Below are 27,460 nucleotides of genomic sequence, written 5' to 3'. Positions count from 1 at the left end.
ATAATAATAACACATTAATTATTAATTTAAATGTTTTGAATTTGTAACTTAATTAATTAATTAAACTAAATTAGTTAAACGACGACATTGACATAGTTCAGCGAATTAAAAACAGCGGCTACGCTGGCTAGGTCATGTTGCCCGAATGGACGAAAACACTCCATCTCTGAAAGTATTCGACGCAATACCCGCCGGGGGAAGCAGAGGAAGAGGAAGACCTTCACTCCGTTGAAAGGACCAGGTGGAGAAGGACCTGGCTTCGCTTGGAATATCCAATTGGCGCCACGTAGCGAAAAGAAGAAACGACTGGCGCGCTGTTGTTAACTCGGCTATAATCGCGTAAGCGGTGTCTACGCCAATAAAAAAGAAGAAGAAATTAAACATTTACTAAATCTAAATCTGACAATTTTAGATTTATATTTTAGTAAATCCGAAACGTTTTAATTTTTTCTGTTGTGTTGAAATTCATTATAAACACAAGATTTATTTGACTATTTAATTTTTAAATGTACTTATTTCTAAACAAGTAACTGTGATCCCAACAGCTTATATAGAGTCCATGTTTTCATATGTTAATATTGATGAGTGTAAACGGAGCTTAAAAAATTGATCATATAATTTAAGTATGGCAACATCTGAATTTCATGCACTGAACGTACTTCTTAAAACAAGATGGTTCCCTTTCATTCTTTACAGAGTGGTGCTTGTTGTATCGAATTTTCAAAAGTCGTGGATATTTTATGGAAATAACTTATTATCATTAATAGGTATCAAGCATAAAGCAAAATAAACGTGAATATATTGATAAATTACAAGCATTAATTTCGTAATGCGGCGACGAAGTGAAAGGAAAAAGTCGACTGATGTCGCGTCGCCAGCTCCGGCGTCTCGTCGAACTAGTCGACGGTCTCGCCAAACATCTGAAACCGCTAGCGAAAAAAGCGCACAGCCTGAAATGCCTCCCCAGGATGATGTTACAGAGAAGTGCATCGCTAACGCAGATTGCCCGGAAGAGAGTACTAACGAGGAACCAGTAGTAGAAACTGCTAAGAGTCGTTCACGTAATCGGACACCGGTAAAGGATCGAAGTAGTCCCGCCAAACGGAAAGCTCAAAACATTACCAATGATCCCAAAATTGATGTTATACCTGAAGAAAATATCTCCATAAAAGAAGATTGTCCGAATGATAATAAACCTGGAAATAAAGATAATCAAAATATTGAAGAGGCACAAAAACCTGATAAAGATTTAACAGAGACAGCAGTGTCGTCAAGCCCAAAAACGAATGTTGATATGATGAAACCATTGGATGTTTTAGAAATACAAGCAGAGGATAATGAAGAAGAAAAGTTACAAACCCAAGGAATGTTAAGTAAAAATGAGAATATAACAGAAAATGTTGTAGAGCCAGAGAAAAAAGATGATGAAAAAGTCATTAATGAAGAACAAAATAAAGTTGATGAAGAAGAAATGAAAGACACTACTAATAATGCTATAAATGAAAAGGCGGATCCATCGCCTGCAGACGAAGTAACTGTTACCGAAGAAAAAACGGATCAAAATTTGAATAAACGTAAGTGGATTACAAAAAGAACTGTTCAAAATCGTAGCCCATTGCTGGTAATAACTACTGAAACATCGATCCCTGAAGATGTGCATTCCGCACCGAAACAAAAAATACGGTCTTCACCAGAAGTTCAAGAAATAATCTCGGAACGCGAAGAAGGCGAAGAGACACCGTCTCCAGAAAGAGAAGTTCACAGAACAAGTACTAATAGTGCTGAAAAACCTATACGTAATCAAATAGAATTATCTTCTGCCCCAAGAATTATTAACAAAGTTAATATAAAAGTCGAACATCGTTCCCCGAGTCCGAGAAATAAAAAAGCGAGTAATGTACTTTTCATAACAAATCTCGTGAGACCTTTCACGGTATTACAACTGAAAGGTTTGCTAGCTCGTACTGGAAAACTTGTGGAAGATGGCTTTTGGATTGATCGTATCAAATCAAAATGCTATGTACAATATGAAACAGAAGAGTAAGTTTTTTTATCAAGCTATTTATTTAAATTATTAAAACATATATTATTTTTTATTGCAGTGAAGCTATTGAAACCCGCCATGCACTACATGGAGTACGTTGGCCAGTTTCAAATCCCAAATGCTTAATAGTTGATTTTGCTAAAAGGGCTGATATGGATAGGGCCATCCAATCTACCAAAGAAGAACAAACTAGTTTTGGCCAAGAGAATCATAGAGATAACGTGCTCATCGGTATGGGTTGGAATAGAGACAGGAATGGTGTTGATGAGAAACGGGTAAGTGAAATGAGGAGCTAACAGTATTATGTTGTCTAATATCGCTTAGATCTAAAATCGAAAACAAGTTTCTTTTTCTTTTGACGAAAATTCAAAAAATCCAAAGTTTTCCTTAAAAATAATTACGTTGCAATCGATTGCATTCCTAAGTAAAAAAATTTTCGGTCAGGCCAAATGTGCAATATCGAAAATCGAATAATTTTTTTTTTTTTGAGTATTACTTCGAAAATCCAGAAATTACTTTTTTATTTAGGTATCAATCTCTTGAAAAAGCCGAGTTTTGTACAGAGTTTTTTATCGTGAAATGTTAAATCTTATTCTGCAATGAAATCTAAAGTTGTACGAAAGTTTTGAAACAAATTTTCCTATAAAAACATACTTCTAATAGCCGGGTTAAAGTGATTTTGTATCCGGACTAGCTATCTTTCTCAGTACCCCTAATTTAGTTAATATTTTATGCTCCTATGAGAGGAACAACATAATAAGCTTCTGAAAATAAAGAATTTCCTTGCAATATAAATTCTTATCACAAATATCGGAAAAAATATGGTGAAACTTCTCAAAACTGCATTTTCGTAAAAAATAATATCAAAAACCATTATGTAGCATATTTGGGTTACAGTATTTAAATTGGCATTTCTAATGTGACATTAATATATTAAAAATAAATTTTATAATACGATATAACTTTATAAATGATATTATTAATAATATAATATTCGTACGCTTCCTCCATTTTAATTGAATTTTTTTCTTTAAAACCTTAAATTCATTGCTAGACAAAGAAGAATTTCGGGTTATTAGCGGCTTGTAATATATTTCAGACATTGAGACCAGTTCGAGAATGGGATGTTGGAAAGAAAGAAAGTTTAGATCGTGATAAGGCCAGGGAAATTCTAAAACGGCGAAGCAGAGAGAGGGAAATTACTTTTGGAAATCGGGAACCCGATCGAAATGGCAAGGAGAGAAGACCACGGTCGAGAGGAAGAGCTGAGGCAAGAAGTAGTAGCCGGTCACCAGGTAAATGCATAATTGGGTAGCTAAATTATTTAATATATTCCAACATTTCTACAATTCACGTAAAATATTTTTTCACAGCACGAAAAATCAAGAAAAAGGAAAATGATCCACCTCTAAGACTTCTAGATGATCTATTTCGCAAAACTAAAAGTACACCATGTATTTACTGGCTACCTTTAACACCCGAACAAGTAAATATAGGATACTAATTTTGTTATAAACATAATAGTCTTGATCTATATTAATTTTTTTTTCTTAAGATTGCTGAAAAAGAGGCATTCCGACAGAAACGACTTGAAGAACATAAGCAGCGTATTAAGCAAAGAGAGTTGGAAAAGGGAAAGGAAAGAGAGAAAGAACGGAATCGAATCAACGAACGCAGGGATCGTGAAAAAGAAAGGGATCAAAGACGCAATAGATCCAGTGATCGTCGCTCTCGTAGTCGCGATCGACGCCGTTACTAAAAAATATTGGTATTGTATAACCAAATTATCATTACGTCGACGTCGTTGCATTTGAAATTTATTACTTTTCAACACATGCAAAACCGAATGCATGGTGAACGAAAACTGAAAATAAATTTCATTTAGCATCGTTCTTAAATTAAAAAATGGCAAGTATTTCTAGCAAAAATAATAGAAATCGTTTCCGGATGCCCTTAGCCTTTGGCGAAGATATTTATGATATTTCACATACAAAATTAATTCGAAGAATTTACGATCACAAAAAAATCATCGCCAAAGTAATTTTCAAAAGCCCATCAACTTTTTTTTTATATAAATGGTGACATTTAAAATTTTTTTCAATTATTTTATTGAAGCATTTCGTTATATTCAAACGGTTTAACAAAATTATTTATAATTTATTTTGTTTTCATTATGTCGTGAAAAATTCATATTTCTTATACCCGTAAAAGTTTAGATTGGGTATTCAATTTTTTTCAATTGCTGCAAAACAAACTCTAGGAAACGATCCGATAAAAAAAATTAAAACAATTGAATATCCGTTATAAACCTTTCTGGGAAAGTTCTTTCAAGCGGAGAGGAACAGCAACCCGGTTGAAATCAACAAGTGTTCTCAGCGCTCGGACTCTATTTCAACAGTAAAGTGGAGTTAATCCACGAATTTTTAACACAAACAATTCAATGATAATATTTAAATAAAAGGCAATAAGTTCTCTCAATAATATTTGTTTTTATTTAAAAGGTATTTTACGAGTATTATTTTCAGGGTTGAAAAATGTGCATAAAAAATAATTTAATTGCTGAATGGTATTGAGATGGATTGTAAATAAAAAAATTACAAACTAATATTTTTTTGTAATCCCGAATATTTAAAAATTAAATCGTTTTTATTTTGTTTATTCCAAGTACCGGATTGAAATCAATGAAGATAGTAAAGCAAAAATTTTAGTCAATAAAAATAAATTAGATTAATAAAATAACAACTTACAGATAAAGAATATCTTTCAAATGTCATATTTCAAAATTCGCTTTTGGAAAAATCAATCGATGTCATGTTGTATTGGGGAATAATAATCCTCAAATAAATATTAAAAAAAAGTCCTGTTGAGTTTTCAGTTCTTAAACGAAAAAAATATTTCTTATTACGTATGTATACCCGCAGGTCGTGGAAAGATAAACATGTTCATTGATAAGTTCGATTGAACAGTATTGATATACCATATTGTTAACATTGAGTGCTTGCAATGTTCTATGTGAACTCACCCTTACTCGATAAATTCAAATAGTTTAAGTAATATCGATTTATGTTTTCCATATCTAATTGTCGTGATAATTTTTTATCAACAATTCCAACCTATTAAACTACAGATATATTGAACTACACTTGTAATTATGTGGAGTGATACGATTTTAATAGTATTTATTTCTATTTGCACAGCGCTCTTGGGAGAAGGTTTGAAAATTCATTGAATAATTCCTGTAATTTAGTAAAAATTATCGTTTTTGACTTAAGGTCTTACTTGGGTATTGGTATATAGGACTGAAAAATATCAAAAGTTGAAAGGTGAAGTTGAGAAGCAAAGCAAAAAATGTAAGTATTAAGAGAATAGTGATATGATGCATTATTTTTAATAAATTCGAATGATATAAAAGTGTGGCTTTAGAAAGTATAGCACCAATTCTAACCAAAGTCTTTTGCTAGCCATCATATTTTGAATAGTTTGCCAAATTATCTCTAAATTTACATTACAATTATCCTCATTGTTAAACCACTACCAAAGCACTGATTCAAGCCTTCCAAAAGCAGTGTATGGTTTTCGTCATGTATATAGGTATTAAAAATGGTACAATATTATTAATCTTGTTAAAACCTCCATTCCATATTATGAATAGTTAATAATTTAAAAGCATTTGTAAATATTATACATATGTATAACATCACATAAATATACACTTATAATTTCTTAAAACTTTAGTAGAAAGGCGTAAGGAAATCCATGGAGAATCTCTTGATAAGTCACAGAAAAAGAAAATTGAACGCGATGAAGAGAAACTGAAAAATAATAATAGAGATCTGTCGTTGGTTAAAATGAAGTCTATGTTTGCGACGGGCTTCGCATTTACAGCGCTTCTCAGTATGTTCAACAGCATGTAAGTTGCAGCATTAAAATATATATGAGTTATTGAAAACTTACCATTACAATTATTCCACAACAGCTTTGATGGACGCGTCGTAGCACAGCTACCCTTTACACCAATTTCTTGGATTCAGGGTTTGAGCCATAGAAATTTGTCTGGTGATGATTACACCGATTGCTCTTTCATCTTCCTTTATATACTATGCACAATGTCTATTAGACAGAATATTCAAAAGCTTTTAGGTTTTGCGCCTTCAAGAGCAGCTAGCAAACAGGGTGGAGGATTGTTTGGACCCACACCGGGACAATTTAAATAAACATACATTCTGCTGACCCATGTGTGTTCTAGACATAAATCACTCACTCGGGGAGTTGAAAAAATGAAAATAATTGTGTATATTAATATAAAAAATATATTCATTATAATTATCGGGTGATTTTTTTGAGGTTAGGATTTTCATGCATTAGTATTTGACAGATCACGTGGGATTTCAGACATGGTGTCAAAGAGAAAGATGCTCAGTATGCTTTGACATTTCATCATGAATAGACTTACTAACGAGCAACGCTTGCAAATCATTGAATTTTATTACCAAAATCAGTGTTCGGTTCGAAATGTGTTTCGCGCTTTAGAAAATCCGCTTTTTTATCGACAAATTTTGTTCAGCGATGAGGCTCATTTCTGGTTGAATGGCTACGTAAATAAGCAAAATTGCCGCATTTGGGGTGAAGAGCAACCAGAAGCCGTTCAAGAACTGCCCATGCATCCCGAAAAATGCACTGTTTGGTGTGGTTTGTACGCTGGTGGAATCATTGGACCGTATTTTTCAAAGATGCTGTTGGACGCAACGTTACGGTGAATGGCGATCGCTATCGTTCGATGCTAACAAACTTTTTGTTGCCAAAAATGGAAGAACTGAACTTGGTTGACATGTGGTTTCAACAAGATGGCGCTACATGCCACACAGCTCGCGATTCTATGGCCATTTTGAGGGAAAACTTCGGAGAACAATTCATCTCAAGAAATGGACCCGTAAGTTGGCCACCAAGATCATGCGATTTAACGCCTTTAGACTATTTTTTGTGGGGCTACGTCAAGTCTAAAGTCTACAGAAATAAGCCAGCAACTATTCCAGCTTTGGAAGACAACATTTCCGAAGAAATTCGGGCTATTCCGGCCGAAATGCTCGAAAAAGTTGCCCAAAATTGGACTTTCCGAATGGACCACCTAAGATTTAAATGAAATTATCTTCAAAAAGTAAATGTCATGAACCAATCTAACGTTTCAAATAAAGAACCGATGAGATTTTGCAAATTTTATGCGTTTTTTTTTTTTTAAAAGTTATCAAGCTCTTAAAAAATCACCCGATATTACACAAAAAGTGGTTTGACTTTATTTGCATAAACATTATTTATTTATAAATAACAATATGTGTACTTCATATAAAAGCGTGCTCAAACATTGGCCTATCTACGATAATCCGATCGAAACCAAGTCTAGATAAGTCTATAGTCCGAAATTGTGCATCGATAACTAATTCAGAAATTGCTCTACCCACAGCTGGCGATTGCTGTAAGCCAAAACCAGAAAATCCACTTGCAATATACAGATTATTGTAGTAGGCATGTGGGCCAATAATACCATTTTCATCAAAGACATTATACTCATAAGAATACTCCCAAGCGTCAATAACTTTTGGTTTTTTTGACATTTTCATCCTACGTATCAAATAAGGCAAAACATTAGTTTCGAAGCTGTTTTCGCTTGGCCCGTTTTCTGCATTTGTGGGCGCACTGAAACCTGTTATATAGTTACCAGTTAGGCCATCTCTTCGAAAGTATACACCATTCAAATCCACCACGCATGGTGTACCGATACCCAAGGTATTGATATCATCACTGTTGAACATGTAGGCGTAATTACTTCGCTGGGTTATTGGCAGGGGAATTTTTAAAATCCCGGAACTCGTGCCAATTTTCGCTAGTTTGGCGATTTTCTCTGAACTTGTACCGGCCGCAAGTACACAAATCGAAAATTTTATAGATCGTGTTTCGCCATTAGGCATTTTGACTATTGCTTTTTCCAAAGCATTATATGTACTGGTTGTAGATCCTCCTTCAATGACAACATCTGGTTGGTTTTGAAACTTAAAGTCTATCAATTCAGATTGTATGAAATGTGCGCCGTATTCCATTGCTTTACTCCTAAGTCCTAATAACAAATTAGCGGAATCAAACCATCCATGTTTTTCGAGACCTTGGCAACCTGTTAACAAAAGTGTATTTAAAAAAATTCGGTTTATTTTATAGAAGCTTATTTACAAACCAATTGCTACATCTTCAATGTTTAGCCATGGAAATTTTACTTTTAGACGATCTGGAGTTAGTATTTCGGTACGGGCGCCAAATTCATTTTGAATTTTCGACATCGTTTTAAGTGTTTCCGCATTTTCCGCAGAAGCCAGTGTGAGGTATCCGTGAGGGTCAAATCTAACGTCAACACCAAGTTCTTCTTTTGCATTCCTCATAAACTCTGCTCCGTAAAGTGACATTTCGATATTTTCAGGTAAAAGAAATTGCTGATGCAAGCATCCCGTAGGTAACGTTAAACAATTTCTGGTATTAAAATGCTATTTAAAGTAAATGCAAAATCCATTCAAATTGACTAATTAAATAAAAAAATAGATTTTATAACGCATTTTTGGTATAGATATACTCTTACCGAAAAATCCTTTTCAATGACAACAACATTTAAACCTTGACGAGCTTTTTTCTTCAACCAATAGGCAGCAGCTGATCCAACACCTCCTCCGCCAATTATGAGAATATCACAATGTGTCTGAAACTCATTGTCACCCATTCTGTTTGAAGGTTCAACATTTGCTTCCACATCTTCGTGTTTTTTCTCAAATAGGGGAGTGAAAAACTTTTTAACTTTTTTCATATCATTTCCCAAAAGTTTAAAAGTTCTTTTAATTGGATGTGGTTGATCAGAATTATTATCACTAAAAGTCCTTATCAAAGCCGGTCTGCAAAACTTATGAATTTTGAATAACTCTGTAAACGCTATGCTCTTTATCATTGTTTTTAAAAATTTATGTGTTTTTTGAAATATATAAGTTATTTGCCATAAAACTAATATTAGGAAATTGGAAATATGTAATAAATATTTAGGTTAACCTAAATTTATATCAGCTGATTTTTATACCCTTGCGGTGTTGTAAAGCTGCGTTTTTGAGGTCTTGTGAAGACACCAATAGCAATCGATAATCTTATCAGAGGCAAAATGACATATACAGACAAATATTGTAACCGATATTTGTGATAATAGTGAGCATTTGAGCTTTTGAAGAAGGTAACCCTCGCTATAGTGAGAAACATCACTGAAGTGAGGTTGGTGACTTTTGTGAGGGCATGAGAATAGGGCTGTAAATCAATTCATAGTTGCTAATAATGAATTCCTATACGACACGGCGATTGATAATGAGTTGTGACAAACTACTTAAAAATTTGATACAGCTAAGAAAATATCACAATTCTTATGGAAAAATAAGTTTATTAAAACAAACATATAGAATTTCAAATATTTATAATCTATGTCAATAAAGAAGAAAAAGATTAGTAGTACATACTGCAGTAACCATGGTTAGTCTATCTCACTACACTATTAATAGTACGAATGCAAGTTTAAAAGGTACGGTAACACTGCGATTTTTTATTTGACATTTAATTTATATTCCCTGCTTTGCATTACTCGACAATTTTTGGTTAACCGTGAAATTTAGATTTGTGAGATTTCTTATTAAATCGGAGAAATGACAAACACTGTGGAAACTTCAGGACAGGACGTTGAAATGGAGGTGGATCCATCTAGTGAAAATGCAGGAGACACGAAAAAAGATCAAGGTGTCTCAACAGTATTGGAAATTCGAGAGCAAATACGTCAGATTGAGAGGGCCGTAGCTTCAAAGGAATCTAGGTACAATTTTTACCTTGGTTTTTTGTTTAATATATGTACATGATTAATCAAATGTTGTCATTGTAGATTCATTTTGAGAGTGCTGCGTTCACTTCCCAATACGCGCAGGAAACTAAGCGCTGCTATTTTCCGAAATATAGCTCAGTCAATATATCCAGCCGGAACTGATCGCGAAACTGCAAATAGTTTGATTCCGAATACTCCGGCTGGAGTCATAGAAACTGAAATACCGAGAAGTCGTTCAGCGTCAAAGCCTCCAATTGCTGAAGTAGATGCATACTTTTATTTACTATTGCTGGTTAAGCTAATTGATGAAGGAGACATAAAACGTGCAGTTGTGTGTTCCGAAGCACTAATGTCGAAAATTGCTGGGCAGAATCGTCGTACTTTAGATTTGATTGGAGCAAAATCTTATTTTTACTATTCGCGAGTTATTGAGCTTAACAACTGTTTAGAAACCATAAGAGGATTTCTTCATGCTCGTTTGCGAACAGCTACTTTGAGAAATGATTTCGAAGGTCAAGCTGTACTAATTAATTGCTTATTACGGAATTATTTGCATTATTCACTTTACGATCAAGCTGACAAATTAGTAAAGAAGTCTGTATTTCCGGTATCAGCTAGTAACAATGAATGGGCACGATTTTTATATTATTTGGGCCGTATAAAGGCAGCAAAGCTTGAATATAGTGATGCCCATAAGCACTTAGTACAAGCTTTGAGGAAAGCTCCTCAAAACGCGGCCGTTGGATTTAGACAAACCGTGCAAAAGTTGATTATAGTTGTCGAGTTGCTATTGGGAAACATACCAGAACGACAAATTTTCCGACAAGCCGCACTACGTAAATCTTTGGCACCCTATTTTCAGCTTACACAAGCTGTACGCTTAGGTAATCTTCAGCGATTTGGTGAAGTGGTAGAAAACTTCGGTCCGAAATTTCAACAAGATCATACTTACACATTGATCATTCGTCTTAGACACAATGTTATAAAAACTGCAATCCGTTCAATTGGACTCTCTTATTCACGCATATCACCAAACGATATTGCAAAACGTTTAATGCTAGATTCAGCCGAAGATGCTGAATTCATTGTGTCCAAAGCAATTCGTGATGGAGTTATAGAAGCAACTTTAGATCCAGAACAGAATTACATGAGAAGCAAGGAAAGTACAGATATATATAGTACACGCGAACCGCAGCTTGCTTTCCATGAACGTATTACATTTTGCCTTGATTTGCATAATCAAAGCGTAAAAGCCATGCGTTATCCGCCGAAATCATATGGTAAAGATCTTGAGAGCGCAGAAGAGCGGCGAGAGCGTGAACAACAGGACTTAGAATTAGCTAAAGAAATGGCCGAGGACGATGAAGATGGTTTTTAAGAAGTTTGATTTAAAAAGTTTATGAACCGATAGCGTTGTCGCGCAACAATTTAAATATAATCCCAAAATAATTCTTATAAAAAATTGTGTTTCTCTTCTTGAAGTGAAAAAGGACAGTATAGACTACATAGTTGTAGCTTTAGAAAATATGCCTCACATGATTTCGAGAAATGCTACTAAGTTGACAGTCTTTGCCAGAATACGGGTTCGCTCCGATTACGTAGACCCCACCATTATGGGATTACGTTCTTGTACTCAACTCACATGTATTGTATACACTTTTCTCGATAAATAAGGAAATTTTCTCAAATAGTTTATTTTTTTAGTTGCTTTGCTTACTAACTAAATACTAAGCATTTTACAGATATTTAAAAGATATGGCGTTAGTTTTAGGATGTGTGTATGCAGGTTGAAAAGAATGATTCATAAACGTTTTTGAAAAAAAAACAAAAAAAAATTCAAATATAAATTTGTGTAATTTGTGACGTCAGACAGGAATTATAATATCCTTGGTAGAATGAGAGATAGCTGAAAAGAAAAAAAGTTGAGGGCAGCCATTTTTTGTAAACAAAAAACTGTCAGGCAGGGCAGACAGTAAACAAGAATACTGTCAGATAGCGCATTTTTTAAATATAGAACTGTCATTAGTTTTTTTCGGCAAAATAATTGTTTTTAATTTTACTAGTACCCCAGATATTTTCTTTATGCTATGCATACAATTAAATATTTTTTGGAGCGTGTATTTAAAAAAATTTTAAATTTAGAAATCTTAAGATAAAAGTTATCAAATGTCTTACGTTAATTTATACAACACTTTTTTCAACAGTCCTGGCAATATTGTGCGTACTTTGTTGTCGGTGTACGGCAACACTGTTTTTACTTGTCGTGAATGAAATTGACTATACATTTGGTTATTGTGTTTCAAAGTAATTTAATATAAAGAAACGCTTCTATAAATATTTCAAAAGTGAAAGCATTAATAGCATGGTTATACATACTGTTTCGCATTGGCAAAAGTGTTGAATTTTCTTTTCGTTGTCGTAGTGAGAAAATATTACAAATCTGCACAACATAAGAAAAGTTTAAAGGAAAAGAAAGATAAACGATAAAGTAAAGTGACGGCAGCGACGACTATCAACAGCACAAGCAAATCAAAAAGAATATTGTGCAAAATAACGAGCTGCAAGGCCCAGTATAACTCAACGAGTAACGAGTTGCCACCGTAGAATCAAGTGCCAATGTGTGGTGCGACCTTCTGGCCTCGGGCTATCTTAAGCCAAATATTGAAATTAAAAAATTGTGCTTAAAGTATAAAATCTAGTTTATTAACAATAGCAAAAATAATATTTGGTTGAGTTGGGTGATCTAAACGCTGTCGGAGGCAGCATTGCAACAACGCGCCTCTAGATTTAGTGTAGGATTGCAGTGTACTGCAACTACACAAATATATATCAAAAAGACGAATTTTGTAAGAAAAAGGAGAAAAGAGAACGTTGTAACAGATTTTCACTTGGTTGATGTGCGACAGTAAATGTATCAGCGGAAATGATTTGTAAAAAGGACGTTATCCAATGGTTTAAAGAACTCGAGAGTTATAAAAGGATCGACACGATGTGCACTTTGCTTAACATGTGTTTACCGTTTGAGTTACGGTTCTTAGGGACATGCCTAGAAGAGTTGGGCCGGCGCGATTCGCAAGAGTTGCGTGGCATGGAATTAAGAGTGAATAATCCGCAAGATTTGGCATCTGATATGGTTGCATGTCAGAAAGGCGAACCAACTGATAAGAAAATAAGGCGAAAAATGGCGCTTTATTTAGCATTAATACGAGCTTGCAATCGTACCTGTGTGACGGAGATATTTCGAACGTTGGATGGTTGGGGTGACAGAGACTTTCTTAATATGAATGACTCAGATACTTTACAGGAACTTTTATTGGTTTACACTATGGCAGCAAATCATCCGGTGTTTTCATTTGATCAGCAATGCAAATGCACTCAAATTTTTGAGAAAATTAAAGAAAACAAGTTGGTGGCGGATTTTCAATCTCCGCTTCCTCAACAGCCGAGTATTGACCCAACGCTAGTTCATACTCAACATCAGCAGGAACCACGTCAACATTTGCCTCCGTCCCACCAGGAAATTCCACAGCAGTTACTTCATGCAATGCATATCCCTGGACAACCGCATCCACAAATATTAACACCCGTCAACATCATGCCAATGACATTTCCACAAGGTCTTCATAAGGTAGTATTAGTTATCCAGTGCTTATAATTTATATTTAATTAAATATTTAACTTTTTGTACTTACGTTATATTTAGGACTACCATGTGCATATTACGTACGTTTGACATGACACTTCATTCAAATATAAGCTTTATGCTAGTTATAAACATACACGTACATATTACAAATTTGGTAACTTGCTATTAAGTGTAGCCAAATTTTTTGGTTTTAAACAAACCATATTAATTGGGGCTGTGGATATACTCTCTGAGATGTATCCTATGTTGTTAGGTTAGTTTCTTCAAAAAAAATTTATTTAGATATTTCTCTAAACAATGTATACAATACCATAACTTTATTATACTCTGAGCAGGGTATTAAGGTTGCCACGAAGTTTGTAGCCCCCAGAAGTAAACGTTGAATACCCAATGAAATATATAAATGTTTAACGTTTACTTATTTTCAAAATAGCCGATCGAAAAGTCAATCTGAACGATAAAAATCAGGTTCTTGCATGGATTTGGCAAAATATTTTGACAAACTTTGGCATGGATTATTTTCCAAGCTAACAATACAATATCCAAAGAAATTGCTAATTAAAATTAAACCCATTTAAATGGAATATATATATAATATGTAGCTAAAAAAATGTCGTGGCATTTATTACATTTTTTTAACATAAACAATTTTCACTCATCAAATAATCCTTTTTAAACTTAATTTGTATAATTTACATACTATATTATTTATTTCCACCACTAACATCTCATATGATCTTTAATAAATTAATCAGTTGATGTTGCTGTTGTTCCGGCAGAAAATATTACTGAAATTATTTAGAGTAATGCTGCTGGGTTAACATTCCTTGACCGGATAAAAATCCAGGTCCGTTCCGGTTACGTAGAGCCGAATATCGGGGGAATATACACACACTTATATTTGTCGAGTTGATCATAAAAAAAATTAGAGTTTATACAGTTTAATCTCAATAAATACATTTGCATAATTATACATATAAAATATACATATTATAGCCACACTAAAAAAAAAAATATTTACTATATATTTCAGATCATTCAAGCAGATGGAACAATGCAACACCCTGTTCCTGTTGATCCTCATATGATTCCATTAAATGTCATTCCAACTGAGTCGAATCCAATTTTTCAGCCAACATGGCAACGGATGTATCCCCAAACGGTTGAGGTAAATTTTGAATTATTTATTGTTGGTAACATATTTACTTTTTAGTTGTTCATTTTTGTGTTGATTTATGGAAACGTAAATTAATTAGTGATTTTTTTTTTTTTTTTTTTTTTGTTAGCATCCACCGCAGTCGGCATCGCCGATGCTAAGCCAACAATCGTCTCCATCAAGTAGTCGAACCACAAGTCCAAATCGGAATGCAAGTAGCAATATGATGCTACCTGGTATGCAGTTGCAATCACGAAATATGCCACAAAGAATGAGTGCCTCATTGAAAAATGTTAGGCGTCCATCAGCTGAAACTACACCACCACCAATGGGACAACAGCAGCATCAACAACTGATACACGACATTAATATGACAACCAACATAAAGAATATAGATGATGTAAGTATCAATTACTATACACTGCTACATGCACTAATCTCTATGAGACATTATATCCTTTCCAAATTTTATTTCAATCTGTTGTAACAATCCCTTTGATTATTTTTCCATTAGCTGCTATTTACAGTCATGGACAAAATAGCACCCTGTTAAATTAAATTATTCATATCAGTTTTTATTTGATCAAATTTCCTATATTGGAGTATGTCTTGACTAACACAAATTATAAAGGTAAGCTAATGCCGTTATCATGTTTAATTTTTGTTGTGATCCTAATTTGTTGAAAAATAAAAAAATCTGCTCCTGCACGTAAACAACGGAACAAGCTGATAGAGCCATCATTAGAAAAATCAAGGCTGATCATTTTAAACATTATCAAGAGATTATGGCTGAAATAAATAAGGAATTTTTGTTTAGCGTATCCAGTAGACTTGTACGAAAGCGTCTCAATGATGCTCAGTTGTTTGAACGAATGAGTCGGAAAAACCAATGCTGTCCAAAAGAAATATAAGAGTACGGCTGAATTTTGCTAAATAACATTTAGAAAAGAAACGTAAAATTTTGGAAAAGAGTACGTTGGAGCGATAAAACAAAGGTGAATAGTATTGAATCCGATGGCGAATCATTTGCCATTGCCCCAGGCGTCAGACATATATTTCCAGATATACCACAAAAACTGTTAAGCACGGCGGTGGTAGAGTGACGGTATGCCATAGCGTTGGACGCTCGCGTTGGATGGGTTGTAGAATACATCAATTTTCATACCTTAACATGATACAACAATGATCCAAAGAACGCAATTTAAAATATGAAAAAAATTGGTTTACTGCCGAAAGCATTGATGTCCTGGGCCAGCGCAAATTCTTGAAGCATATCCCATTGAAAATGTATGAAGCGCAGTTAAGATGAAGATTGCTAAGAGAAAATTCAAAAATGCTGAAGAACTTTGAACTGCGATCAAAGTATGTGCCAGAAGTTAGTGGAGAGTTTGCCAAGGCGATATCAAGCAATTTTGTATAATTGTGAACACTTTACAAAGTACTTAAAACATTTTTAATAAAATTTATTTAATTCCGCTGAAGGCATCTACTGTACTATTTTTATGTCTAGTTGAAAATAAGCAATTGGAAACTCAAGAACTAATGAAAAAATTTATTTAAATTATTGTACATAACTTTTTCTTCAATCAATGCTATGCTAATGAAAATATTAATTTTTTTTTTAATAATAAACGTCCTTTTGTATTAAATGTTCAAAGTGTGCTATTTCCCTGTCCATGACTGTATATACTTACATATATTAAGTTGAAATATTTTTTGATTGAATGAACAGTACTTTACTTTCATAATTAGTTATTAATAATTTATTTATATGTTGTATTCATTGTAGGGTGTAGCAAGCAACGAAGGCACCGGTAATCCTCTACAGGCGTTGATTCGCAATGGTTATCCACGCCGGCATAAGTCAGGCAATTATACACCGCTTATTCATCAGCAGCAACAACAATTAGCGGTGAATCCACACTTCCAACCAGTAACAAATTTCGCTGCTCTAGCTTATTCAATGCAGAATATGTCAATGTCTGATGGCGCTGGTACTGGTTTAGATACCACATTAGTACCGGGATCGTTAAACGCGAATAAAAGTGGTGGCAGTGATACAGGTAGTTCCAATGGTTCGTGTGGTGACGCTTCACCGCCAGAAACACCAACGCTTTCAGGTACTACAAATGTACCTGGCTTACGACTTGGTAGTGAAAATCAACTGCAAAAACATCAACAGTTGGGCTATAATAAACAGACGGGGAATACAAGGCTTAACGGACGCTCAGATAAAATGATTTCAGCGAATGTTGTTGTAAATTCCGTTAGCACGGCTGCAAGTGGTATGTATACAACACCAATGATGAATACACATCCGGCGCTAACGCAACAGTCACAACCAATGTATGGTGCTGAAATTATTTTAGCATCCGGTGGTAATGCTGGTGGCATTGGTTTGATGCAAACATCGCTGGCCAATAACAATAATAGCGGCGGCATTGGCAATAATATTGCAGTTGTTAATACGACTTCAAATATCGGCACCAGTAATAATAATCTAGCCACTAATCCCGTTTTAATGAGTTCCCCATCGCCGGGTGTCGCTGGTGGTGGTGGTAGCATTATAACTAATATGACACCGAATCCGCTTATCCTGCCCACGCCACATCAACAGCAATATAACGCCACCTACCCATATCATGCAGCGCCTACTGCCCAACATCAGCGTTTGATGAGTCATACCGGCGGTCCAGCACCGCCACAATTACGACTTATGCCGAACGAACACATTTATTCATATTATCAAATACCAGGCGCGGCACCGCCCGGCGCGCCTCCCCTCGCATTACGTCCGACTAATGCGTTGCCACCCCCACCTAATACGAATGTGACATCGGGTGTTACAGGTGTGCTGCAGGTGCAGCAACAACAGCCCACTGCGCAGGCGCTTCAAACTAATCCAACTATTGTCGCCAGTCCAACGATATTGACTGGTGGTACGCCGTACAGCACGCAGGCAGCGCAAATTGTCAGTAATAAACATTTATCGTGTTACAATTGTGGTTCGCAAAGTCATAGTGGGCCCGATTGTCAAGAAGCGTCCATGGAGGACGTTACCCGCAGCGCTATATATAAATTAGACTATTCCGGCTCGTCGAGTGCGTCACCAACTGTGTCGTCGGGTGCGAATAGTGTGACCGTTGGTAGTGCGGGCACTGGCGGTATTGGCGGTGCTGCTGCTGGTGGAGGTGGAGGTGGAGGTGGTGCTGGTAGTGGCGGTAGCACTGGCGGTGGTGTGGCTATAACAGACTCTTTGCAAATACAACATCACCCGCAACAACAACAACAACAACACCATCAAAAACAACACACAGTGGAAGTAACTGGTGCAACATTGGTCGGTACACAGTCGAGTGCGACCACACTACATTCGTCCACGCCCGTCGCCAGTGCAGTGAACACAAAGTGAAGTTATGTTTGGCAAATTTTTGAGTGCGGTGTTTGAAAACTGAAAAAAAAACATATACACTCATCATCAGCATGTCTATAACTCGTATGTGTTATTCAAACTTAACTATTATCACTCCCGAAAAGTTGATAAAAAAATCATGGCGGGTTGGGAAGACAAACTGAAAATATAGTGTAATGATAGTTGAGGCTTGCCAGCTCTTTGCTGTGCTTGCAGTATAGAGATTTATACAGTTATGATTAGCGGAAATCAAATTTCACGCTTCTCCTAGCGCATAAGATTTAAAATTAGTGAAACTTTTTAATAACAAATGATTAATACATATATACATATTTCAATGTTGAATAAGACTTAATTAATTAATTAGCGCGTGTAACATCTGAAATCGAGTTATAGAGGTATAACAAATGCAAAGGGTTTGCTAAACTTATTATACGGATATAGGAATGCGAACAAATAATAATAAAATACTCGATTGTACGTCCATGTAAATCTAAACACATTACTACACACTCAATTCGGACTGTATGTATTATGTAGTATGACAATTTATTATAAGCAATTACTATTATATACTCTTAAAATGTTTCTCAACATAAATTCGTAAGCAAATTGAAAAAAAATGTAATTAAGTCAGCTGTATTTATTTATTTAGTATAATTAAATTTCCATTTAAAATCGTTGGCCATGTGTGCATGGCTTTGAAAGTCAACACTTCTAGAACAAATTAAAAAAATTCTTCTTTTTTTTGCGAAATTAATTCGTTAAAATATTCTAATAATTTAGTACATTAAGAATTCGCGCTGCATGTAATAAATTTTATTAAAAACTTTTTTAATAACTACATATATGTACATAATTTATGATTTATAAGTTTGTAGTATGTGTATGCATTTTTGCATGTGCGTTAACTGACTGTGTTGAAATATTTCGTTCGCATTGCTATAACTGTACGTGAAAGATGTGTGTGCATATATGTATATATATATAAAATCCGTGAAAACGCCTATAAGTATATATACTCCGTGCCATGCAGAACTTCATCGCTGTATAAAAGTGGTAATAACACTCGTACGTTCGGATCAGATAACAAAAAAATAATTGGAGATGAATCAAATTAGGAATTAATAATTTGTGTTTTACAGTAGTCACATTCTTCTATGTAGTATATATAAATGTATATTTAAGTAAAAAATAATTATTGTTAAATGAAGGATATGAAAGAGTTAAATAGTAACCTATGAAAAAAGAAAGTAGTTGGAGATGAAGAGAGCAATGAGAAACATTTATATTAAATACACATATATGAGTATATATTAATCCAATACATATTAATTACAGATATTCTCTAAATATGTAAACAACCGCCGACAAGAGATATCCCTGTTTCTGTATACATACATACATATATGAAAACACGTAGAAAAGTGAAGTGATAAAACGGCAAAATCATAAAATGGCGAATGAATTTGAGTAAATACGCCAACATACGATTTTCAAATGCATATGTATGTGGGTATGTGCGATTCGAAGTAGCAGGATTATATGAAGTTCTAGTTATATCTGCATATAATATTTTGTTCTAATTGTTGGTATTTGGACTTTGTATTTATGTACGTAGTGTTAAAACCAATTTTTTGAACAAACGCTCGCAACTTACTGATCAATGGCATTTGCAAAGAACATACTACAAGTATATATATACTCATACACATATTCGCACAGATTTAGCAGTCGGAAAGTAAATATATATATATATACTACAACATATACAATTACAATTAACCTGTACATGTAAATCGCTCTCCTGCTTAAAGTTAAGGTGAACAAAGCTAAATATTCTTGACTATTTCTTTTAACTGATAAAATATTATTTCCTACTTTCGAAATTTTAAGCCGTCTACTTTATATTCATAAATTACTTGGTTAATTAATTTAATTATTAAAATGTATGTACATATATAAGATTAAATATAAAGGACATTGAACTAAAACATGTATTATGTTTTATTTTGAAATAAATTTTTTCTTAAATCCTTTGAAAAAAGAAAAAAAACAAAAAAATTAAATTTATGTTTTTTCAGTTCTTTATTGAATGATGATCTATGTCGTCGTTCTTGTAGCGACAAAAAACACTTAGAAGAGTTTGGCAGGGTATAAATTCGGTTCCGTTCCATCTGGACACAATCTTCGTATGAGGGCTAAACTTTTCAATAAGTGGACTATATTAAAGTTTTCAGTAATACTGGATTTTATTATAGTCAACAATACTGTAGACCCTTGATTTAAGAACGTCTTTAAACTGATACAGTCATGGACAGAGAAATAGCACACCTTGAGAATGTAATAAAAATACATGTATTTTCGATATAAACAGAAAACAAATTTTATTTTTTCATTAGCATCACATAAAGTGAGAAATAAGTGAGTTATTTACAAAAAATTTAAAAATTTTATTCAATAGTTCTTTAAAAAAAGAAGATATTTTTGAGAATGTTTAGGTGTGCAAATTAGTCCATTCTACCATCTATCCTTACCAATGGTCCAACACCGTACTAGGAAAACGCTCTCCAGACCATTACGCTACCTCTGCCGTGCTTAACACTTTTTGTAGTGTATCTGGAGATATACGCATGACACCTGGGACAATGGTTTTCCATACTATTAGATACGGTTCACCTTAGTTTGATCGCTCCACAGAACCTTTTTCCGAAATTTGACGTCCTTTTCTAAATGTTTTTAGTGAAGTCCAGCCGTGCTCTTATGTTTTTTTCTGCCTGGTGTGGGTTTTTTCGACTCATTCGTTCAAACAACAGATCATCATATAGACGTCTTCGCACAAATCTACTGGATACGTTAAGCCCAAATTCGTTATTTATTTCCACCATAATCTCTCGGTATGATTTAAAAGGATCACCCTTACTTTTTCTGATGATGGATGCATCGACAAGTTCCGTTGTTTTACGCCCAGAAGCTTTGTGATTTTTTTTATTTTTGAGCGAAATTGGATACCTTTTAACAAAAGTGATGGTGTTGTATACCATATTCCTCGAACAACTCATAATTTCGGCAATCTGAGTTGGAATTTTGCCTTTTTGTAGCAACCAAATATTATTATCCTTTTTTCCAGAGTACAATGCATATTTCTGCCCATTTTGAAAATATGTTAATTTTTTATAGTTATAATAGTTAAAACAGCGTATTTTTTGCACGATTGCTAATTAATAATGAATATTTGTACAAATGACTAAAAGTGTGCTATTTCATTGTCCAATCAAATTTCGTTACTCTCCGAGTAAAACGAGTAACAACAAAAAAGTTGGCATGTTAACGGCATACGCTTACCGTTATAAGTTGTAGAGGTCCTGCCATATATTAACGTGGAAAAGTGTTAAGTTTCCCTTACTTGATAAAACTGAAAATTTATTTGAATAACTTATTTTGAAAGTGTGCTATTTCTTTGTCCATGACTGTATCTCTTTCTCTATAGTCCAGTTCGTTTTTTGGATCTAGATAGATAGAAATAAATTGAGGCTTGCACTGCGATCTAAGTTTTATTGTGTCTTCCCCCCTCTGTCACACAGACTCACATAGACTTTCACTCACTCTGACAAGTTCCAGGATCTTGCTCAGTGCTATTGAGACCATGTGGTCCCCGGTTGGGTATATCTGATAAGTTCCAGGATTCTGCTCAGTGCTATTAAGACCATGTGATCCCTGGTTGGGTATATCGATCCGAGGGTCTTGATCCTGCATGCACAGACTGCTGTACAGCCAAGAATGAAGTGCTTGGTAGTTTCTCGCTCAATGTCGCAAGACTGGCAGTTCGCAAAAGAGGTTGTACCAGCGTTAAATTGAGCCTGCAGTGTCCAGTGTAAAATGCCACGAGTAACTGGACTTGTCTTGAAACATCTCATGGGTATGGAAAGTTTGTTGCGCGGTTCTGCCTGCACTAATGCCTTCCGACGTTTTCGAGTCGTCAGTGTACCACTTAATAGAGATATTCCTCATTAGAGGATCAAGCAGGGGCTACTCTAAACGGCTTTACCTTAAAGTTCTTTGTGGTGTTTAATCTTTTGGTAATGCCATCCTTTGGGAGTAAAGGCAGTGGCATTCAATAGTTGAGATAAGATTGCCTTCCCTCTTCCTTTGCTGTCATAAGGAGAAAGTGATCTCTCTCTCACTTATCTATATGTATTCTGACCATCTACTTGTGTTAAAATTTTGTATGAGAATACGAAAGATGGTGTTTTTTTGATTTATTCATCCATCTCTATCGATGATTTGTTTCATGTGCGTTGCCCTAGGGTTTTTATACAAAAACACCATTTTCACGAAAAGACCAACGATCTCTGAAATTTAGTAAAAAAACAAACTTTGATATTTTTCTTTAAATTTTTGGTGTGGTTATGGTTATTTGGTCATAGACATAATAGTAAGCAGATTGAAAAGGAAAATACATAAATGTATGTATGTTTCGTTGGGAGTATATGAAGAATATTTCAAGCAAGTTATACCACAAAAGTGTCTTATTGATGTTAGATTGAAAAGTAAAACAAGAAATGTCTATTCAAGAATAACAGGAGGATGTGCCTTACATCACCTATTAGACTGTTCCAGCCTGAATCTTAAAAAGCCTGTAGCTCCGATAATAGTATGTTGTCGTGTAGATAAAATGATAAAGACAAAATTGTAACACACTGACAATATTTCAGAAATAATTTGTAAACAAACTCACCTTGAATATATTTATACCGTGAACAGGGTTTTATTAAGTTTACGCTTTAAAGTATACTCGTATATAAAGTGAATCAAAACAAGAAAAAAACGTTAACTTCGGCTGCACCAAAGCTGATATACCCTTCACAGATGCATTTCTTTTAGTAACTATGTGTCCAGTTTGTATGGAAGCTATATGCTATAGTGAGCCGATCTGAACAATTTCTATCGATATTACATTATTTCCATAAACAATAACTCATAGCAAAATGCGTGAAGATATATCGTCAAATGAGGAAGTTTCCCATGCAAGCATTTGATTCCGATCATTCAGTTTATATGGCAGCTATATGCTATAGTTAACCGATCTGAATAATTTCTTCGGAGATTACATTGTTGCCTTAGAAAATAATCTATACCAAATTTCGTGAAGATACATTGTCAAATGTGCAAGTTTTCCATACAAGAACCTGATTCCGATCGTTCAGTTTGTATGGCAGCTATATATTATAGTGGTCCGATATCGGCAGTTCCGACAAATGAGCAGCTTCTTGAAGAGAAAATTACGTTTAAAAAATTTTAAAACGATATCTTAAAAACTGAAGGACTAGTTCGTATATATACAGACAGACAGACGGACATGGCTAAATCGACTCAGCTCAACATACTGATCATTTATAATATATATATACTTTATAGGATCTTCGACGTTTCCTTCTGGGTGTTACAAGCTTCGTGACAAACTAAATATACTGTTCAGGGTATAAAAACTTGGAGAGATAAATACATTTTAGGACTATGAAGTGACTTTTCTATTAAACTATTTAACCAACCAAAAGTAACAATAATTTTGATGTTAATAATTGAAAAAAATATAATATCGCATTTTTGAGCAGCAAAAAAAACTTGGACAGTTAATTTACCGTTATTTTTCTCTGGTAATAATTGCTTATGGTCAAAATGTTTTATTTTGTAAGCGAAATTCTTTTGGGCGGTTGTAATTTTGGAAGAAAAAATTGCGAATAAACAAACGTCTCAAGATTTGCAGGCTCTGGTAGTCAAATATTGACAAGAGAACAAAAGTACTCGGAAAATAGGCAATATTAAAAAAAAAGTAATACCAATGAGTTGGGAGGGGAGGGCAACTGTTTAGAACTTCTTCCTTTTAACCGATTTTAAAGCGTATATACCACGAAACAAGCCATAATTGTCGAAGAGAAAAATTGTGAAATATTTACTATATTGCAAAGAGTATGTATATCCACCGGGATAACGAATATTCTGATTCAGCATGAAGGGGCCAGGGAAGCAAAAGTAGTACATTGTCAGAAAGGGTTCGGTAAATTTGTTTTAATCGAAGAAATTATTTAAAGAATGGACAACTAAGCAATATTAAAAAATAATTTGGCTATGCTAACAGCTAAAATCAGTTTAAATGGTGGCTACTGCTTTATTCAGGATAACGAACCGAACCGAACCCAACCGGGTGCAACCGAAAATTTTATACTCTTGCAACTTACAAGAATCAAAGCCAGAGAAATACTATTTTAGGCACAAAGACACATTTGTTCAATTCACAACCTGTCGTAAAGCATCGTAAAATCGTAAAATTATAAATTTTTACACTTGTTTTTCTACAATTTTACGATTTTGCGATGCTTTACGACAGGTTGTGAACTGCTCAATTGTTATGAGTAGAATACGCTAGCTCATTTTCATTGAGATAGCTCACATATTGGCCGATATATGGCGTATAATGTTATCAGGAAGTTCCATTAATTTTATATTAGGTATATGGGGGCTAAGGGAAGGATTGGCCCGATTCAACCCATTTTTGACATACGGTTATACCATTGTCATAGAAGTATTATCCCTGAATGTCAAATATATATCTCAGGCATTGACAGATATTTTCGAACAAAAGTCAACTATACGTACTGGGGTTCAAATATTCGGTACCTAGGGGATTGAACAGTTTTTGTTGGAATTCAAAAATTTTTGGTCATAAGGTGGCAAATACTAAAGGCATTATTCGTTCAAAGTTTAATTTTGTAATATTAATTGCTTCTTGATTTGTGTATTGGAAAGTAAAAGGATCCAGTGGAATTTAAAATTGTGCTATATAGGAAGTAGGCGTGGTTATTGTCCAATTTCGCTCATTTTCAAAACGTGACACAGAAATATGAAAATAATGTCACGCACCAAACTTTGTCGAAATCGGTTTGTCGGGTCCCGAGATATGGGATTTTACCAAAAAGTGGGCGGTGCCACGCCCATCGTCCAATTTTCCCACCGGTCCCTATAAAGCCTTATCATATCATCCCGGCGAGAAGTTTTTACGTTTCTGGCACATTTCGTTATTGATTTAACGTTATTGATTTTACACTATCGTTAGGACTTTTTGTAATATTTACGGTGACCAAATTTGGTTGTTCTAGCTTTAGTGGTTTAGGAGATATATACATTAAACTTATTAGAGGATGGGCCACGCCCACTTTTTCAAACATTTTTTCCCTGGCTACTGCGATCCCCTGTGCCAAATCACAGCTTTATATTTTAATTCAGCGCTTAGTTATGACACTTTATATGCTTTCCGTTAATGGCGATTTGTGGGCGTGGCAGTGGTCCGATTACGCCCATCTACGAACTCGAAATTTTGTTGTACTAAGTAACCCACATACCAAGCAAGTTTCATCGAGATATCTCAATTTTTACTCAAGTTACGGCTTGCACGGACAGACAGACAGACAGTCAACCTGATTTCAATTTCTCTTGTCATTCTGATCATTTACATACATATATGTATATAGTATAACCCTATATCTATCTCGATTTGTTTTAGGTGATACGTTCAACCGTTAGGTGAAGAAAACTATAAACTCTGTAGCAAGAGTATAAAAATGAGGTTAAGGCTGCTCCACCATAGAAGACAAAGGTGTACATACAAAGTATAATTTTTTTTAAAGAGTGTTAAAATGTCAATTTATGCAAGTTGTACACTTATATCATGGGGTTTTATGGAATTTTTAAATTTTTTTTTGAGAAAACTGGTGTTTTTGAGATCAATTTCAATTACAATATGAAAATAATAAAACGGTCTTTTTCTCACTTTTGGATGCAACTTGGAAGTTTAAATAGTTTTGGAGATACGTTACTTCATGGTCACACCATCTGTTTGTACAATTTTTTTTTTTGGCTCACTGTGCAAACGTAATTTGCCTTTTACATTTTGGGATTAGAGTAAAAAAACAAATTTTAATCATCGAAAATCGCCTCACGGCTTATCAAAATATTCTCCATTAATATCCAATTTTTCTAAGCATTTTTACCACTCTGAATGAGGTATCTCTAAAATTTGCGTTCTGAATGCATCAACCGCCTCTTCAGGTGTCGAAAAACGTCGATCTATTAGTTTATATTTTTACGTACGGAAATAAAAGAAATAATTCGGTACAAAGTCAGGACTATACGGTGGATGACTCATCAAATTATTGTTTTGAGTACTCAAACATATGTGAGAGTTTGCATTTATTTGTGTGATTTACGACCTCGTTTTAATTCATCATACCATCGATAAACACTAGCCCTTGATGAATATTCATCACCAAAGACTAATTTAAGTTCATCGATGCACTGCTGCTGAGTTAATCCACGTCGAAATATGTAAAAAATAATCACTTGAAAATATTCTCGGTTTCATTCCATTTTTTGGTTGAGAATATTTCTAGTTACTGTAGTCAACACAAATAACGGTCGTATGTCAAAACGTTCTGAGTATGTATAACATCAAAGATGTCAAACTTTACAATAAAGATGTGAGTCGCCAGTTTGCAACATTACGGTTGCCAAATCCTGACATTTAAAAGGGAAGTGTATATATAGATGATGTGTGTGAGCCATATTCGTCCGGCTCAAATTTCCGATCAAACCAAAGGTTTTGTATGGAAAACTTTTTTAAATCATAAGATATCTGCACGAAATTTGTCATAGATTATTGTTATACCCTTATATATCCGAATGAATTGTTTAGATCGGCCCATTATACGTTTTCAAATTTGAATATACATATGAAGTTGCTGAATGTACCTGTGAAGGGTTTTATAGCTTGGGAGCATCCGAATTTACGTTTTGCTTGTTTTCTATTTTACACATTGTCACTATGTATCATAAAGCCAGTGCGAGAAATACGAGTATCAATACCAAATACCTCTACGCTGTCAAGTTAATGTCTTTTGAATGAATGTTAATAATATAAAATACATGGTTTTAGGTACAGTACCGATCAGCTACAAGGTAAGAAAGGAGACTTGGAAGCAAAGACTGGCGCGTACTTGGTTTTCTGATCGATGCACTACTGCTACGCAAATAAAGAAGAAGAGAGACTTAGAAGTAGGAACTCGAATTGAAGAATATAAAAATGGAAAGCTTGAAAACACCTACTTTTTTTTCAGTGCATCTTCTTCTTTGCTTGTGCCTTTCGTTTTCCACCACAAAGTGCTCATCAAAGTTAGCTTGGCAAGGCAGGTGTATACAAGTGCGTACTCTTCCAAGCGTAACTATTTACCTCTATACATTTTCAGTAAAGTACGATCAGCTGAAAG

The 27,460-nt window shown here is 34.5% G+C and overlaps 5 protein-coding genes across 6 annotated transcripts; 4 read left to right on the top strand and 1 right to left on the bottom strand.

The window, feature by feature from the left end:
* Nucleotides 1–665: 665 nt before the first annotated feature.
* Nucleotides 666–4,525, top strand: LOC126752568 (apoptotic chromatin condensation inducer in the nucleus). Of its 2 annotated transcripts, none has more exons than XM_050463478.1 (5): nt 666–2,040; nt 2,103–2,319; nt 3,144–3,339; nt 3,418–3,530; nt 3,600–4,525. In XM_050463478.1, the coding sequence occupies exons 1-5, from the start codon at nt 830–832 to the stop codon at nt 3,801–3,803; spliced, it is 1,941 nt and encodes a 646-aa protein (XP_050319435.1). In that variant the 5' UTR covers nt 666–829; the 3' UTR covers nt 3,804–4,525. The 2 variants fall into 2 exon arrangements, with proteins under 2 accessions (XP_050319435.1, XP_050319434.1); XM_050463477.1 differs by having other exon boundaries at nt 3,099–3,339.
* A 582-nt stretch (nt 4,526–5,107) lies between these two features.
* LOC126752694 (calcium load-activated calcium channel) lies at nt 5,108–6,371 on the top strand. Its single transcript, XM_050463663.1, has 4 exons — nt 5,108–5,256; nt 5,317–5,394; nt 5,780–5,954; nt 6,021–6,371. The coding sequence occupies exons 1-4, from the start codon at nt 5,196–5,198 to the stop codon at nt 6,256–6,258; spliced, it is 552 nt and encodes a 183-aa protein (XP_050319620.1). The 5' UTR covers nt 5,108–5,195; the 3' UTR covers nt 6,259–6,371.
* A 939-nt stretch (nt 6,372–7,310) lies between these two features.
* LOC126752601 (FAD-dependent oxidoreductase domain-containing protein 1) lies at nt 7,311–9,143 on the bottom strand. The gene is made up of 3 exons (XM_050463535.1): nt 8,664–9,143; nt 8,268–8,571; nt 7,311–8,207 (listed from the first exon to the last, which is right to left on the bottom strand). Exons 1-3 carry the CDS (start codon nt 9,021–9,023, stop codon nt 7,381–7,383), a joined length of 1,491 nt encoding a protein of 496 aa, XP_050319492.1. The 5' UTR covers nt 9,024–9,143; the 3' UTR covers nt 7,311–7,380.
* Nucleotides 9,144–9,666: 523 nt separating this feature from the next.
* LOC126752602 (probable 26S proteasome non-ATPase regulatory subunit 3) lies at nt 9,667–11,394 on the top strand. The gene is made up of 2 exons (XM_050463536.1): nt 9,667–9,920; nt 9,987–11,394. The coding sequence occupies exons 1-2, from the start codon at nt 9,757–9,759 to the stop codon at nt 11,302–11,304; spliced, it is 1,482 nt and encodes a 493-aa protein (XP_050319493.1). The 5' UTR covers nt 9,667–9,756; the 3' UTR covers nt 11,305–11,394.
* Nucleotides 11,395–12,198: 804 nt separating this feature from the next.
* Nucleotides 12,199–20,136, top strand: LOC126752546 (uncharacterized). The gene is made up of 4 exons (XM_050463436.1): nt 12,199–13,554; nt 14,606–14,740; nt 14,859–15,128; nt 16,518–20,136. The coding sequence occupies exons 1-4, from the start codon at nt 12,850–12,852 to the stop codon at nt 18,138–18,140; spliced, it is 2,733 nt and encodes a 910-aa protein (XP_050319393.1). The 5' UTR covers nt 12,199–12,849; the 3' UTR covers nt 18,141–20,136.
* The last annotated feature ends 7,324 nt before the right edge of the window (nt 20,137–27,460 follow it).

The sequence above is a fragment of the Bactrocera neohumeralis genome, chromosome 3, assembly GCF_024586455.1.
Source record: "Bactrocera neohumeralis isolate Rockhampton chromosome 3, APGP_CSIRO_Bneo_wtdbg2-racon-allhic-juicebox.fasta_v2, whole genome shotgun sequence".
NCBI classification, from domain to species: Eukaryota; Metazoa; Arthropoda; class Insecta; order Diptera; family Tephritidae; genus Bactrocera; species Bactrocera neohumeralis.
This window is presented reverse-complemented; position numbering and strand designations above follow the sequence as displayed.

Bases quoted from the DNA above. Each gene is read 5' to 3' on its own strand.
- LOC126752602 (XM_050463536.1), top strand. From the start codon at position 9,757: ATGACAAACACTGTGGAAACTTCAGGACAGGACGTTGAAATGGAGGTG. The intron at 9,921-9,986 runs GTACAATTTTTA...TTGTCATTGTAG, and splicing joins GTAGCTTCAAAGGAATCTAG to ATTCATTTTGAGAGTGCTGC.
- LOC126752546 (XM_050463436.1), top strand. From the start codon at position 12,850: ATGATTTGTAAAAAGGACGTTATCCAATGGTTTAAAGAACTCGAGAGT. The intron at 14,741-14,858 runs GTAAATTTTGAA...TTTTTTTGTTAG, and splicing joins TGTATCCCCAAACGGTTGAG to CATCCACCGCAGTCGGCATC. The intron at 15,129-16,517 runs GTAAGTATCAAT...TATTCATTGTAG, and splicing joins ACATAAAGAATATAGATGAT to GGTGTAGCAAGCAACGAAGG.
- LOC126752601 (XM_050463535.1), bottom strand. From the start codon at position 9,023: ATGATAAAGAGCATAGCGTTTACAGAGTTATTCAAAATTCATAAGTTT. The intron at 8,572-8,663 runs GTAAGAGTATAT...TACTTTAAATAG, and splicing joins TCATTGAAAAGGATTTTTCG to CATTTTAATACCAGAAATTG. The intron at 8,208-8,267 runs GTTTGTAAATAA...TTTTGTTAACAG, and splicing joins CATTGAAGATGTAGCAATTG to GTTGCCAAGGTCTCGAAAAA.
- LOC126752568 (XM_050463477.1), top strand. From the start codon at position 830: ATGCGGCGACGAAGTGAAAGGAAAAAGTCGACTGATGTCGCGTCGCCA. The intron at 2,320-3,098 runs GTAAGTGAAATG...ATTCATTGCTAG, and splicing joins ATGGTGTTGATGAGAAACGG to ACAAAGAAGAATTTCGGGTT. The intron at 3,340-3,417 runs GTAAATGCATAA...ATTTTTTCACAG, and splicing joins AAGTAGTAGCCGGTCACCAG to CACGAAAAATCAAGAAAAAG.
- LOC126752694 (XM_050463663.1), top strand. From the start codon at position 5,196: ATGTGGAGTGATACGATTTTAATAGTATTTATTTCTATTTGCACAGCG. The intron at 5,257-5,316 runs GTTTGAAAATTC...TTTTGACTTAAG, and splicing joins CACAGCGCTCTTGGGAGAAG to GTCTTACTTGGGTATTGGTA. The intron at 5,395-5,779 runs GTAAGTATTAAG...TTAAAACTTTAG, and splicing joins TGAGAAGCAAAGCAAAAAAT to TAGAAAGGCGTAAGGAAATC.